We start from the raw sequence: 15,713 nt of genomic DNA, 5'->3' as shown, positions 1-15,713 counted from the left end.
AATTTACAGCACGGCACAGCAGCGAATTGCGAAACAATTACACTTGGCACATAACCGCAGCCAATACATATATGGTCCGGTACATCTTGCCAACAAACCTGTCCCCTCAGACAAGTTCCATCAGGATCTCCCTTTGGGATAAGTAATTTTTTTCAGGCTTTATTTAATGAGTTTTGTTTAATTGTAAACAAAATATTGTAATTGTAAACAAAAAATATATATTTCATTTGGGATGTTGTAAAATTACTTCACACTTGACTTTTGACATCAGCAGGGGAGAATGAAACCAGGTGAGAACCATACTTTGATACTGTAGCGAGGGCTGCCTTGTTAGCACTGTCTTTGAAAAGTAATGCTAGATCAAAACACGTGAGAACATACAGTGCGAGTTCGAATTAGACCCGGAAGTGAAGGGAGGATGACATGCACGTGAAGGAGGATCGTCGCTGTACTGTGTATTACTGTTGGACTTGAAATCAAAACAAACTACAAAAAAACTGACTTGGAAAATGTATGAAATACAATGAAACTCCTCTACAGCGAAATCATGTTTGCAGCAAGAATTTTTTTCACAACGGGGTTTTTCACTGTAGCAAATTTGATCTCAGATGTAAACACACACAAACATATGTGTACACGCACACACAAACATATGTGTACTCTTTATTTTTATTCCAATAGTGCATAAGTATGAGCACACACTTATTTGACACTTCATATAGTCCGTGTAGAAAGAAAAAAAGGGAAAGAAATTACAAAATGTACGATCAGCATTCATCCTCATCAATTTTTTGGATAATGTATTTTATTTTGCTTTCTCCAACTTTCATTTTCATCACTTTTACACCCTCTCTTCCAGCATCAGAGCTCTTCTTGTCTTAGCTACCTGACATCCAAAGGTCCGTTTTGTAGCCATTTCAGCAATGCAACGTTCGTGTTGAGTCTGAAACCAACAATAACAATTACTTCCTGTACTACTGCGCATGTGTAAACCAGTGTGGTGGTTGCTGTTGCTGTTTCCAAACGAAGCAGTAGAGGTCAGTGTTGGATTAGACTTCGTTGTAGTGAATCTGTTCGTGAGGCAAGAGCAGAAAAAAAGATTTCGTATAACGCGACGGGGTTTTTTCGTTGTATGGGGGGCAGGAGAGTGGGAATTGTGTTAATGCATGAAGATTTTTTCACATTAGGGAGTATTTTCGCCCTTGTAGGTTTCGTTGTTGAGGAGTTTCACTGTACTATGTTTTGACCAAGCACTGTGTGGTTATTTGTATGGTTATTCTCTTATCTAGCTTAAAAATGGCGTAGTAGGATAAAAATAAATGCATAAACTGGGTTTGGATGCATACCCTGTGGCCATCGTCCCTGCGTTTTGAGTTTAATCAGTTATGCTTTTATTTGTTTTAGAGAAAACAGCAAAGAAGAGGAGGCAAGTGTTCTGTCAGATCACCCATCACTTGCTGGAGAACCACGAGATGTGGAAGAAAGTGATCGCAGAGGACGACCAGAAGCAGGGTCAAGGAGCAGAGGCGGCCCACGTGAACAGTGTAACGGAGGCCATTTTGGCGACTCATGAGGAGGAAGAAGAGCCCGGCAGTAGAGAGGAGCTGGTTGAAGGGGAGGATCCCGAGGAAGGGGTAGAAGAGCCCGAGTGGCCTGCGGCGCCGTAGGAAGTGGAGGAAGAGCCACAGTGAACGTGACTTCCATCCTCTGTCAGGATTAAGACAAGTTTTTCTCCTTTTTTTCTTATCCTATTTACTGAATCCATTTTTTTTCTTTTTTTTGCCAGCACATCACTTTAGACACAACACTGTAGATTGGGAAATGTGTGCCTCAGAATAAAATAAAACAGGGTGGGAAATTTTGTGCTTTACACGTTTTATCTAAATATTTGAGTTCACCAAACATTTTAAAGGAGCTTTCCGTCTTGCAATACGAGATTATGCATGTCCTTTGGAATACAGACTCTTTTCTTACTGTCAAGAGAAGAGGCAGACTGGCTACACAGACCTCAACCGCGTGTGCTAACACGGGATCGATGAAATTTGCTGCCAATTTATACAGGATTATTTTCTGAATGCGTCCGTCGTCCCAGTTGTACTTGTGCTTCAATTTCAGCAGGGGTTTTTGTGAGTGGAGGTCGCAAATGGGCCATGATATGTTGATGGTGTCTAAAAGAATTCAAATCAAATGAGGAACATTGTTGTAACTGTCATTCCTTCAACCTCGGCCGTCGTGAATCACTCGCACAATAAATATTTATAAATGTCATTCTTTACATTTTACGTACTGTGTAGCCATTTATGTTTTAAGTGCAGATCATTCATCCTCATAACACTCTGTAAACTTGTCTCCACGTGAACGATTCCCCTTCCTGAAGACATGAATAACATTCTCCTCGGCGTTGGGAATTCTATAAAGGATCAAAAACGGGAAGTGTTTTTCTGGACAGATTTGCACAGTCACGAGACACCAAACTAAGTGAAACATTCTAAATGCATTTGTAATATCTTAAGGAAACGAGAAGTCCGTCATCAATCCATGAGATGAAATTGAGAGGCTATAAAGGTAATATTTCATCGATGGCCTTTTTTTTTCCTTTTCCATTATTTCTTTATGGCTCCGAAATCTGTATTCTCTGTGTGTAATCAATTCCTCCATATGTGAACCTTTAACCCTCAGGAAACCTTCAACTGTTGAGATTCAAAAAAAAAAAAAACTCTTCTATTGACAGTAACAGTGTGCTGCGACATTATTGCAAGCTACTTTACATGATGTCCATAAACACACAATGAAGCACAGGAAGTATGAAATCAGGGAGCAAAGTTAAGAATAACTATACACATCATACCGGACGAGTCTGGATTGAAAAAAAAAATACTGTAGGTTCACTCTTCAGGAAATCACATCCCCGGCACATTACTTCTGTGCACTCAACTCAAGATAGGCCGAGCACCCGTTTGTACCCTCACACTGTTAAAAAAAAAAAAGGTACCGAAATGGTCCCTTTGCCAGTTTGGACCATTTCAGTCCCTTTACTAACCAAAATAATACATACTTGTGCTCTGGGGATCGGGTGTGAACACTGTAGTGTACATCATAAGAAGTTGTACCTTGAAAAAAAACAGATCACAACAGTTCAATTTTTCTGACAGTATATGAGTACAATGCAATTTCCAATCACAAATAAAATTACATTTAAAAAATGAATATATTTAGAATAAATTCATCAGAAATTATACGGGCACTTATGCATACAACTCTGTAAATGAAAAATAAACATGGTGACAAAACTGATTTCAAGCTGAAAATGTCCCACTTTGTCAGGTTGAGAAGGAAAACAAACTTGAAAATTGAGTTAAATCTGCGTCATGAAGTAAATGGTTAAATGATGAGAGAAATTTAATGTGTCGCTGCACGGAACTATTAGCAAGACTTAAATCTGGGATCCCATGTACGATTGTTCCTTCACGTTCATATCGGCAGGCATATTGCTGCCTTCTTTCCATTTCGATGTATGGGTGACTCCACTGCAAAGGAGGCTGCGGGATTCGAGAAGGGATTTGACTGCCTTGTGAATGTATAATATATGGAACTAAGGAGAGTTCATTTCGACGCTTACATGTCCAATGCTGTCCTGTTTTTGATGCGGCTGTACGGCAAACCAGTGAACTTAGTAAATGTTGGTAAGGTGATGCATTCAGTTACTTCCTCTGAGTTAACTCAGATGAGATAGTTGCTCTCCAAAGATCCTGTGTGCATACAGTATTTCTCCTTGTGCTTCCACTTTGACCTAGAAACTGCTTTGTAGCCATGTTCAGTGGCAACGATTCGCGTTTTAACATCTATCACATATTTGTCACGTCGCAAAGACCATTAAACTAATTTGGGTTGGAGGACAGCACATTTAAGTCAATGTGTTATATCTTTTTGTGTGTGTGTGTGTGTGTGTCTTCATTACTGTCATTCACTTGTCACACAGCCGTACGATAATTGTGATCACGAGCCCGAAACCAGCTTTAAAATAACAAGCGGAATTGCTAAATATTTTCATATAGCAGACCAATTATTCGGACACATTTGTTTCCTCTCACCAATTCATTGCACTTATGATTCGTACTTCATGTTTTGTCCACGCAGGTTTTTGAACATTGATGCTCCATTTTGTACAATATGAATATATGCTGTACAGTAAAGACATTTTAAAATAATAAAAAAAATCCTTCTTGAAATGCATTATTTATTTTTACCCTTTTGTAATTTAGACACTATACTGTGGCTTCAATATTGCCAGACTTTCTGGAAGTGCCTATTGGTATTTATCATATATGAATATATTATTAGAAATTGTCACAAAATGATCTAAGTTGATGTTGTAATCTGAATACATTCAATTATAATACACAAGTTCTGTGGTTTCCCTGTGTTTGTCTTTACTAGTTGGGGCAACTGTACAAAAGCAATTACGGTAGGTTATTTTCACACAAGTAGAAAAAGACCTCAGCAGTGATTTAATATGATGTCGTACATTACCCAATACAAAATATAGCCCCAAAGTCCTCGACAAAATGCTTGTGTGCCGCCTCTGGTCAGTAAAGGATGCTCAGAGCAGTCTTAGTGCATTGATTTTTCAAAGCGAAGGGAAAATAAATTATAACCATGCCTTTCCATTATTAGAAAATGGGCAAACGGGTCACCAACCTTTTTGAGAGTGAGAGCTACTTCATGTGTACTGATTGTGTGAAGGGCTACCAAATTGTTACACGTCTGAAATAACATCTGTACAAATTACATTTTGTAATATTGGAATGTGTTATTTTTAAGACTTAATGTTAATTTTCAGGCTCTGATCATCTTAAAGATGTCTCACAATTCTGCCAGTGTTTTCATTTTTAAATCATAATTTCTACTAGCGGACGGCCCGGTAGTCCAGTGGTTAGCACGTCGGCTTCACAGTGCAGAGGTACCGGGTTCGATTCCAGCTCTGGCCTCCCTGTGTGGAATTTGCATGTTCTCCCCGGGCCTGCGTGGGTTTTCTCCGGGTGCTCCGGTTTCCTCCCACATTCCAAAAATATGCATGGCAGGCTGATTGAACACTCTAAATTGTCCCTAGGTGTGAGTGTGAGCGTGGATGGTTGTTCGTCTATGTGTGCCCTGCGATTGGCTGGCAACCGATTCAGGGTGTCCCCCGCCTACTGCCCGGAGACGGCTGGGATGGGCTCCAGCACCCCCCGCGACCCTAGTGAGGATCAAGCGGTACGGAAGATGAATGAATGAATGAATTTCTACTAGCACATTTTCTCAATTTCTACTAGCACAATCCTAGCACTGGCGGGATAATGGTGTGGTTCTCATGGACTACGTGGTGCCCGCGGGCACCATGTTGGTGACCCCTGCTTTAGAGAGAATGACACTTGTTTTTTTTTTCATCTCTGCGAATGTTTGTTGGTAAATTGATAACGTTTGCTTTGGTCTTTCATTTCCCCTACTCCATTAGGACACAACAATGCATATCCATACTTAAAGATTTGTTAGTTTTTTTGGTTAAACAAGACAAGTGTTGTGCATATTTGTTACTGTCAAAGATAGGACAGGAGCGGGGCAAAACTACGTCGAGTTAAGAAAGAGAGGGGTTATGCTTATGGTGTTTAGCCTTAGAAATCGGTCAGTTTAAAGTGATATTTAGTTCTTGAGCGAAATAGTTTTCGTGAATCGTATTTGTTTCTTCTTTAATGTGGCGGTATTGTGTTTATGCACAAGCGTACCCTGACTCATACTGCCCATCTTTAAAGCCCTCCTCAAAACTCACTTGTATTCTTTGGCGTTCGACTCAGCATGACTTAGATTTGTTCTTGATTTTACTGCTTGGTGCTTTCTAGCGCCTTTATTGCCGATTCGTCTTACTGTTTATTGTGTATGTTAAATCGCTCCATGTACAGCACTTTGTATGCAGCGATGGCTGTTTGAAAGTGCTCTATAAATAACTGTTGACTTGACTCCAACCCAGTAGGTGGCGTTAATGCACTTGTTCATCAGATCATTTCGCTTCTGTTCTCTGTTGTTTGCCCACGCGAGAGAAGAAAAACACTCGACAAATTTTATCGACTCGATCGGCTGTCGACCTCGCTGCTTTTGGGCTTTGGGGTTTCGTTGAAATGACGGCTTGGCCGAAAGCCTCCCAAACCCCTCGACTGCAGCAAGGGAACCCAAACGCGAGGTCAGTGGCTATACTGCCTTTTTCGCTTTAGCATTAGCATCCTACTGAGGAGTCCTAATACAAAGCAGGCGACCACGTTCACACGCACGCTCTCACCTTTGCGTCTGCCCTACAGATTACATAGCTCCAATTAAAATGTTATCTCCAAACATTGGGTTTATGCCTTTGTATTTTGTGATCCAGCGCTCAGTCGTTGAGGTTGTTTCGGAGAAGTGCGCCGTATCCAAGCAGGGAGGAGAGGAGCGAGGATCTCAAGGATGCTCTGGACAGGTTTGTGGAGCTCGATTCAATTCAATGTTCTTTTATGTATCAATAGCGCTAAATCAAAACAACAACCGTTGACCTCCCGCTTAGCTCCAATGCTGCCCATCTTTCAAACTCATTTGACATATTTTTATTCTTTGGCTTTTGACTCAAGATGAGACTTGTTTTTTGAGTTAACTATTTGTGTGTGTGGGGGGCGGGGTGCCTTCATTTATTTGTTTTAACTATGTTTGCTGTTGTATGATTTATTTTTGCTCCACGTGCAGCAGTGGTGGTTGTTTGAAAGTGCTCTACAAAACAATTGAGTTGATTTTGGAATAAATGAGGGCTGTCAAATTGTGATAAAAGGAGCAAAAGGGCGCATCCAAGTCCGCCCGAAAGATTTGATTTTGATGTCATTATAATGCTTTACGCCAAGGTTGCCCACATTTTTTTCAGCATGCGAGCTTCTTATAAAATGGCCTAGTCCAAGTGATCAACCTACTTTATTACTTTTTAAAAAATATATAAGAATTATTTTGAGATATTTGCGTCCTCCCTACAAATTACAGAATCCCCATTAAAATTGGAACCATGAAATATTTCTTTATGCATGTGTATTTTGTGGTACAGCGCCCAGCCGTTGAGGTTGTTCCGGAGAAGTGCGCAGTATCCAAGCAGGGAGGAGAGGAGCGAAGATCTCAAAGATGCCCTGGGCAGGTATGTGCAACCCAATTCTCCCAACGAGGATCAGTCATGTTGTCAGGGAACTGAGACTTAATATTTTTATCAATGGACTGAAATGCTGCTCCACATACTCACCCCCAGCCCGCCGGCAAGCGCCCCGGGCAGACCGACCGTTGTGACGCAACGGCCAGCCGGATGTCCCAGTCATCGAAATTTACATATGCATTTGACACCCATTGAAACGCATTGGGGGGAAAAAATCTGACTGTATATGCTGAGAAACCTTGCATGATTAAAATGGCAGCACAGAATGTCGTTTGAGTGAATGAGATTGTGTTTGTTGTAATGTATTTTGCAGATTCGATGAATGATGACATTGACCTTCTGAGTGCCTTTGTATTCATACATACATAATTAATTGCATGTTTAACATCTCTCTTTCAGTTACAAAGAACTGGAGCAGAAGCAAAACTACAGTGGCAGTGTCAAGTATGACGGTGCAAAGCTCAATGGTGAGAATTCCCCAAAGTTCTTCAGATATATTCCGAACATGATATTCCTGGTTGCTGTCATTTGGAAGTCATGAAATCACATTAATTCTGCGTGACTTTTCAACTACTCAAAACAAAACTGTTGAATTTCAGTGTGATATTTAAGACATTAATGCCATTTCATGAGAGGGCTTTGTGTTCTGATTTTATGTATAACGCAATGTCCTCACTTCATTGGAATTGGGTTTGTGAAAATAACAGACACACAGCGTGCTGATTGGTGAAATAAAATCAATATGGGGCAATGTCATTGTGATCTGCGGAACCAGTGTTATGGTTAGATTGACTTCAAGATGAACTAGCTCACGATTCCAGCTGTGGACGTCAAGGCAATGTCAGTCGAATCATTTGGGGTTTCTTTTGTGTTGATTTTTCTCAAGCTACATCAAAGTTGCTGAACCGCACAACTATTCAATAAATATGCATCTGAACAATGTCGATGTATCTGTAGGTTGTGACAAATTTGCAGACAACACAAAATTACTGGACTAACCAACATTTCAAACGAAGATGAAAAAGAAACGTTGTTGGTTAAATGTAATGACACAAAGACTCCACCATATGGCGACAAAGAACACTTACATTGCTTTAGCCTAGGTGGAAACTGAGCAAATTTTTCACAAAGTAGAGGGTACTGTTTGGTTGCCCCAAAACATTGAATGCCGAACAGCGAAGATGCAAGGATTCACTACATTTCAGAAATTCCTATCATTATTCTGACCAACATTTGAGGTTTCATCCACATACCCGTTTCCTCTTCATCACTCATCCACCTCTGTATCTTGTGGCTCCTCCAGCCAAGCCCGAGAACACTCCTGCAGACAGACGGAAAACCTTATACCAGAAATTCTACAGGCAAGTGCAGGAGGATCAAACGGCTGCTGACTGTGTGATCATCTCTGTGACCAGCCAGTGCCTGTAAGTACAAATTTCAAAAATGCTGCTTGCCACAGAAATGGTTTCCAACACTTTGGGTCAAAAACTTACAAAAATAGTCACCAAGCTGGTGGAAGTATTGATTTCACAAGCTTCCTCCATGGGATGAGTTTTTTTTTTTTTTTTGATGACTTGATATCTTCATGGAGTTGGCATTAGCACTGCCTCAAAACACATTGACAGTACCGCACAACAACAGAAAAAAACTCTGTTTCTTCCGATTCATTTACACGCTAAAAGTTGTAAATCTAAAATGTGATGCACAGAATAATTTCTGGTAAATCTTCTATTTAATTTTAGAACACCTCACCGGGGGGGCGCTCAGGGGGCCTCCCCGGTGAGGTGTTCCGGTCATGTCCCACCGGGAGGAGACCCCGAGGAAGACCCAGGACACGCTGGAGAGACTGTCACCCAGCTTGCCTGGGAACGACTCGGGATCCCCCGGGGAGAGCTGGAAGAAGTAGCTAGGGAGAGGGAAGTCTGGGCTTCCCTGCTAAAGCTGTTGCCCCCGCGACCCGGCCCCGGATAAGCGGTAGATGATGGCTGGATGTAAGGATGAATTTTAGAACAATCGTGCTCTTTTGCATCAATGACAAGATGCATTCTTTCTTCTCACCTCACATTTAGTCCCATGAATGGGGCAACTCCCCTGCCCCCCCAAAACAAACAAACAAACAAACGAACGAACAAACAACCGAAACAAAGCATATTTAAGCTTGTTGAAATGTTACCTTGCTTGCAGACTGTGCTTAACATTAATTCCTTTCTTGTTTTTTTTTTTTTGCTGCCCACCCTTTTTAATTGTTGTTCAACAATAAAAGTTCTGAACCTGACAGAAGGAAATAAAAGACTCGAATCACAGCAACATCTTCACATTTCGACTCAAACTCAGATTGCCTGTGCAAAAACGGAACATTAGCAATGTCATTTCGATTGCCCACTTGCATGAGTTTCACACCAAAGTACACACCCTTCAAATATGACAGATGAACACAAAAGCTCCAGTAGCCGCCACTCAGAGGAAAACTGTTTTAGTGTTTAACTGACCAAACTATCAGTCTAAAATGTTCTACCACAATGATGCCTTTGTACAGACAGTCATTCAATCTTTCTTAAATATTTTGCTTGAGCCCCTCACGAATATACTGCACTGTCACACTTCTTGGTTATAAGACAAAAAGATAAAAACGTCTTTTGACACTATGGTTGAAACTTTTGTTGTTCACCACTCAACCGACGGCGAAAATGAAACGTGACTTATTGGCCAACAAATATTTCCGTTTCAAATTATTCTCAGCTTGTAATGATGGATAGCACGGGAAAATGATACGAATGCACAAAGTTCACAATGCCATCACGACATTACATGGAAATCATCTCTGTTCATAGTTTACTGTCCAATTGAGCCACCTGACTTAGACCGCAAGATTGTCGACATTTGTCACTCACCCAATCCAAACATGACCTTCTCAGTCTGTATCTAACCGGGTTTGAAAACACTTTCAAATCAAAATGTCACCTCAAGCTAAAACCTCTCTGCTGCGTTGCGTTAATTTGATTTCGGTTGGTCGTTCCAGTTGAGTCAGTCAACATCGAGGTGTTGGGTTAACATGTTTTTCTTCCTCTCAAAGGGATTACCCCAAATCGCTAAACCAGTGCTTGCAGGAGCGTGGCCTGTCAGTGGAAATGCTCTACCTGCAGGCGGAGTCGGGCCTGACGCAAGCCCTGCAGGATGTCCGAGGTGTTGGCTCCCCGTTATGTATTCTGGTGGAGCAGACAAACGTAGCTCTGTCCTCCTGCACTGTTATCATTTTCTCAGAGCCCCTCAAAAGTAAGTCCCCGCCCCTCAGAATCACCTCCAATGACAAATCTCCATCCCTTTTCTAAGCCCCACCCCACAGCAGCATTCAATGTACGGTGCACACACAAAATCTTGTCAAAACGTCATCCAAACCATCTATAAACACAACACAAAAGAATTCAAATGTACATTTTGATACCTTCCATTATTATTATTGAAATCAACCTGCAAAAGTCTTCACATTCCCTTTCATACATCTCAAACCGCACTGCCATCTATACACAGTTGACTTTGCGTACATCTATGAACTCGGCCCCAAAATGGCACACGACGAGTGTTTCAAGAAAATGACATTTTATTCCAGCTTGAGTTTCCTCTTCATGCCTCTTTGCCAGCTTGTAGAAAAGAAAACTAAAATGAAACATGAGACAAATTACCAAGCTCAGCCATCTGCTATCGTCATCCATAGCTGAGCACATTCAATCACATTCAGTCACATGTCCAGATTTGAGCTTTCTCGGCTGCTTGGCTTTATTTGCAGCGGATCGGCGTGTTATTCATGGAGCATCATGTGTGAGGATGGGCATCTGATAGCATTTTCTTCACTGACTGTGGAGGAAATGTCTGATGAATTCCACAAGAAGTACATGTACCGGTATTTGAAAATATTTTTGGATTAGTCAAAGATGGCAGGAAAAAATCAGCGTGTGACCCCACCGTTCCCTCCCACATCTTCGGTTCAAGAAAAAGTAGTCGTCAGCTTTTTTTCGATAATTGAGAAAGAATCAACAAAATCTCTTGCTGGTTATTACCAAGTACTGTAGTGCGCATTCCATTTTGATGCAATTCACAACAATCAAGTCCCTAATCCCTAGAATGTAAACATCTTCATGGTCAATGGACCACCTAATCAAGAATCATGCCCATCCTTCGTTACTTTCAAATGTGCCATCCAAATCCTAACGATTGCTTCCTGTGTCTTCTTACCTTGCTGGGTTTAAAATCAAATTTGTCGCAAAGTGTAGTTGCCATTAAAAAAAAAAAAAACACTCAGCTGTACACCTCACCTGTTGCAGCTTATATTTTATCTTAAGACAATACACACTTTCATTAAAACTACATGTCAATTCAATTTTAAATAAAACATTTACTTACCATACTTTTTCAACCATAACCTCTGAGATGAAAAATCAAAATGAAGCCACATTTCTCGCATTTAAAATTTGATTGTCGGTCCATGAATTTGATCAAATCTGACATCTTCACACTTTGCCGGGGCCTAATGAACAATTCACCAATGCAACATACGACATCACACTGAAACAGAAGCCAACCAGCGGGTAGCTCATGACTATATTTAATGTAAAACCAACCCAAAGGTGAAGATCCAAACAAAATGCATAGCAGCAACTTCAATGTTCCATCTCGTTGACTTTTACGTCATCCCTTCTGAGCCCCCTCTGACCCATTTGGGTTAACCCTCCACTTTCATCCACAGTCCACCGCAACATGCCCAAAGAGCAGGCCATGGATTTTGTTGCAGCAGAGCACAGGCGCGGATTTGGGAAGGAAAGTAAACAAAGGGACCCCGCAGACATTGCATCCCAGGCCTCACAGTTGCTTGGGGAATTTCTGGATCGAGAAAAGATTGAGCGCCACCTCGTTCCCTCGGAGATCCGCCAGTCCCTCCAGCTGTTGTCCGATGGCGTGCACGTTTATGCCGAGGAGCTGGAAGCCGTCCTGGCGTTTGTCCGCGCCCGGCAAGAACACTTAAGAGGTGTGCCGCCGCTCAGTCGTGTCAGCGACACTGATGGTTCTGTTCCTCTCCTGGGGTCTCTTTAACTCTACCTGGGTTTTGTCACCAGCGAGCAACGGCAGGGAACAGAAGGGCAAAATGTTCTCTTCTGGACCGGGAAAGCCGCCTCCCCTTCTGCCGACCCCGCTTGGGCCGCCTCAGTGCGCAAGTGAAGCAGGGCGCCCGCTAATGGACTGTCCTCCGCCCACACCGATGCCACTTTTACCTTCACCAGGTGAGGACCTCACAACACGGGACCAAGTCAGTTCTATGTCGCCAACCAAAGCAAATGCTTGGAAACTGGAATTGCAGTTTTTCCATACTTGAATCATTTTACAAGCATTTAAGGTTTATTATGACAAATCCGTTAAAATGTCAAGTTAGGAGCCAATGTGCTCCTAGTTTAAAAGGAAACAAAAGGATAGACTGGAGCCCTGGACAAAAATTTGATTACTCAACAATCCAATGCAGGAGCAGTCATGTACAGTATATGTAACATGGTGAGGTGGTTGGTTGTTCATTTACGGTATTTTCACGACCATTCGCCGCACCGTATGGTTGGGCGTAGTCTCATTAATGGGTGCCATTTCTGTATTTTACACATAGACAAAATGCACTGTATTATTGGCCGCAGTTTTATAGTGGTAAAACATATGCCAGCTTAAACATACGGCATGTATGCGCGCACGCTAAAAACACGTTAGCTTGAAGCATACGGTAGCATTCCAAGACATACAGATACAAGCTAAAAACACGTTTTTAAAAAGGCAACGGAAGCAAACCTGAGTTCCGTTGTATTTTATTTAGCCATCGTACAATGTACTCACGTTTTTCGATCAGTCATCACCCAGAAATCCAAAGTCCTCATCCTCTGTATCAGAATCGAACAATTGTGCAAGTACCGGTAATCCATCAAAAATGCTGCGTTCCCTGTCGTTGTCAGAGTCACTCTCATTGCCATGTGGCTCCACAGAAATGTGCCGGCTTTGCCAAAAACTCGAACAACAGTGCAAGCAGACACGTTCGTCCAAGCAGCCACAAGCCATTCGCAAATTGTGGAGTAACTCGCCCAGCGCTGCCTCTCTCACTCTTTATAAAGTTGTGTTTGCCATCGATCATTCATTGTTCCCATGCCGTTCGCAACTTTACTTTGAACGCCCGGTTGATGCCGATGTCCAGCGGTTGGAGTTCTTTAGTCAAGCCTCCGGGAATAACGGCAAGCTCAGACAGAGTTCATTTGCTTGACTTGGTTTTTCACCACTGCTGTGAGATGGGCACGCATGCCAAAAGCATAACCGATGGCTTGAAGTTTGAACTGAGCTTCGTAGGCGTGTCTCTTTGTAGAATTTATTTTCGGGGGTTCTTAGAAACCAAAACCGAAGTTGTTTTACAACAATGCACATTGCCACACTCTATACAGGTGTTGATACCTGCTTGGGGCGACCCTTTAGCGTCCACTTACACGCCCACCCTTCACCCAGAGTTAAGTGTTTTTGAAGTACTGTACGGCAGCATAATGAAAAACTAAGTGAGTCGAATCTGTCATTTTTACAATAATTGTAACATTTCAATGTTTGGATTCCTCACTTTTAGGTTCTCATACGAAAACCAAGCCTCCCCCACTGCTCTCTTTGCAACAACCGCCATCCTTGCACAACTCTTATGGTGGCTCCAGTTTGCTATGCAGCCCCCTCATGCAGCCCCTCCCCCCTCGTCACCAGGGCCCAAGAGGGTCCCATGCCATGAGAGGGGCTCCACCCTCCCTCAAAAGTTCTCGCCCTCCACTCTTGTCCACTCCAGGTGGGTTACTTGGACTCTTTCTATTTCATTGGATGCATCTGAGAATTGATGGTAATCTTTGATGTCGGGTTGGGTATGTGTCATGAAGAAAAGGGTTAAAGCAAGACTCACTGACATATTTTGTCTTCTTGTCTCTCCCAAGGTATCCCCCGCCTGAGTGGTCCCAGACACTAAGCATGCAGCATCTCTGATTTATTTTAAAAGACTCTCGTCGCCTTTTTTAAAAAGATCTAAGAAAAAACAATGACTTCAACGTCTGATTTATTTAATGGGTTAATATGTAGCTGGACTCTGTTTTTCTTTTTCTTTATTTTAATTTTGTTTTTTCCAAAGTGCAAAGTACATATGTCCAGTTTGCCTTTTTAGATTGTGACACAGAACGTAACGATGTGAATTAAAAGACTGACTTCCTCAACCATTTCTCATGCAATGCCTTTTTTTACAAAAACGTTTTCTTTTCAGAAGAATGGGCCACATTTCTTAAGAAAAACATTTTTAGTGCAAGACAAGGTATGGAAAATAGGAGTAATGTGTGCAAAATTAGGAAGGAAAATTACCGGTACAAATAATGTGCGCAAATTATCAATGAGTTAAAAGATAAGGTTGTGTCATAACTTTGAACAATGCAGAATGTTGTTGATTCAACAAATCTTACATAATGTTCAAATGTTTTATCCTTAGATTGTTGCTTCGTTGTGTTTGTGTCAGATAAATGCTTTTGGAATTCCTCTTTGACACTAAAAGATTTTCTGTTGAAAAGATGCCTTCTGTGGTGGATGGACTTAAGTTGTTGACATTTTTTAAATATATATTTTTAAACTGTACATATGGAGTGTAAATGAAGCATTTGTGACTGTGTAAATGTTCAATGTGTTCATGTTGTGCAGATATTGTGGGCTGGGATTCCCTCCACCGCAAACTGAACAAATACGCATTTTTGTTTTTTGAGCTTCACCTCTCAAAATATTCAAATCATTAAATATGTTCAATTTGTACCTGAAACCTGTTGAATCTCTTGTGAAACCTGGTTGATAATCACAAACCAAGATTGGAAGACTGAAGTGTTGCACATCCTAATCTCCAGTTGGCACCACATACATCCTCTCAGCACATTTCCCGGCCCAGCATCAGCAGAGAAGGAGTACGGCTCGTGTAACTTTGGACCTCTGAACGATAAGCCATCAGTACCAGCGGAATGTGCTGGTCCCAATCACGTTGGTGTTTGGAGGTGAGAATGGCGAGCTGCTGCTGCATGGTGCGGTTAAATCGTTCCACAAGACCATCGCTCTGCGGATGCAAAGGTGTGGTGCGTGTTTTCTGCATGTCCAGGCGTTTACAAAGAGCAGCAAAAACTTTGGACTCAAAATTTCTGCCTTGGTCACTGTGGAGGATATCTGCAGTCCCAAACCGGCAGAACATGCCCTCCAGTAGCGCATCTGCCACTGTCTCCGCCTCTTGGTCTGGCAGTGTGTAAGCTTCGGGCCACTTCGTAAAATAGTCCATCGCACATAGCACGTAACGGTACCCTCTGTCCGTCACGGGGAAAGGGCCCATAATGTCCACAGCAACCCTCTCCATGGGCGCCCGAACCCTCTGTTGCTGAAGCGGTGCGTGCGATTGGTCTTGAGGTCCCTTGTAGGCCGCACACTCGTCAGAGCGCCGGTAGAAGTCCTCTACGTCCCGTCG

General features: G+C 42.1%; 3 protein-coding genes across 6 annotated transcripts in view; 2 read left to right on the top strand and 1 right to left on the bottom strand.

Annotated features, from left to right (window-relative positions):
- Nucleotides 1-3,913, top strand: part of LOC127598037 (cGMP-inhibited 3',5'-cyclic phosphodiesterase 3A-like) — an 83,724-nt gene extending 79,811 nt beyond the window's left edge. For all 3 annotated transcript variants that reach the window (XM_052061535.1, XM_052061534.1, XM_052061536.1), the window contains one exon: nt 1,405-3,913. In XM_052061535.1, coding sequence (XP_051917495.1) covers nt 1,405-1,667 — 263 coding nt within the window. In that variant the 3' untranslated portion in view covers nt 1,668-3,913. The remainder of the gene's footprint in view (nt 1-1,404) is intronic.
- Nucleotides 1-15,713, bottom strand: part of LOC127598052 (tumor protein p53-inducible protein 11-like) — an 823,313-nt gene that overhangs the window by 745,113 nt on the left and 62,487 nt on the right. The window lies entirely within an intron of this gene.
- Nucleotides 6,059-15,029, top strand: si:ch211-216l23.2 (uncharacterized protein LOC565061 homolog). 2 transcript variants are annotated; one of them, XM_052061548.1, is made up of 10 exons: nt 6,059-6,214; nt 6,398-6,484; nt 7,091-7,177; nt 7,589-7,656; nt 8,493-8,613; nt 10,263-10,462; nt 11,931-12,209; nt 12,298-12,462; nt 13,821-14,027; nt 14,170-15,029. In XM_052061548.1, exons 1-10 carry the CDS (start codon nt 6,153-6,155, stop codon nt 14,199-14,201), a joined length of 1,308 nt encoding a protein of 435 aa, XP_051917508.1. In that variant the 5' UTR covers nt 6,059-6,152; the 3' UTR covers nt 14,202-15,029. The 2 variants fall into 2 exon arrangements, with proteins under 2 accessions (XP_051917508.1, XP_051917509.1); XM_052061549.1 differs by lacking the exon at nt 7,091-7,177.

This window comes from Hippocampus zosterae, chromosome 3 (genome assembly GCF_025434085.1).
Source record: "Hippocampus zosterae strain Florida chromosome 3, ASM2543408v3, whole genome shotgun sequence".
Classification (NCBI taxonomy): domain Eukaryota; kingdom Metazoa; phylum Chordata; class Actinopteri; order Syngnathiformes; family Syngnathidae; genus Hippocampus; species Hippocampus zosterae.
This window is presented reverse-complemented; position numbering and strand designations above follow the sequence as displayed.

Bases quoted from the DNA above. Each gene is read 5' to 3' on its own strand.
- si:ch211-216l23.2 (XM_052061548.1), top strand. From the start codon at position 6,153: ATGACGGCTTGGCCGAAAGCCTCCCAAACCCCTCGACTGCAGCAAGGG. The intron at 12,210-12,297 runs GTGTGCCGCCGC...TTTTGTCACCAG, and splicing joins CCGGCAAGAACACTTAAGAG to CGAGCAACGGCAGGGAACAG. The intron at 12,463-13,820 runs GTGAGGACCTCA...CCTCACTTTTAG, and splicing joins GCCACTTTTACCTTCACCAG to GTTCTCATACGAAAACCAAG.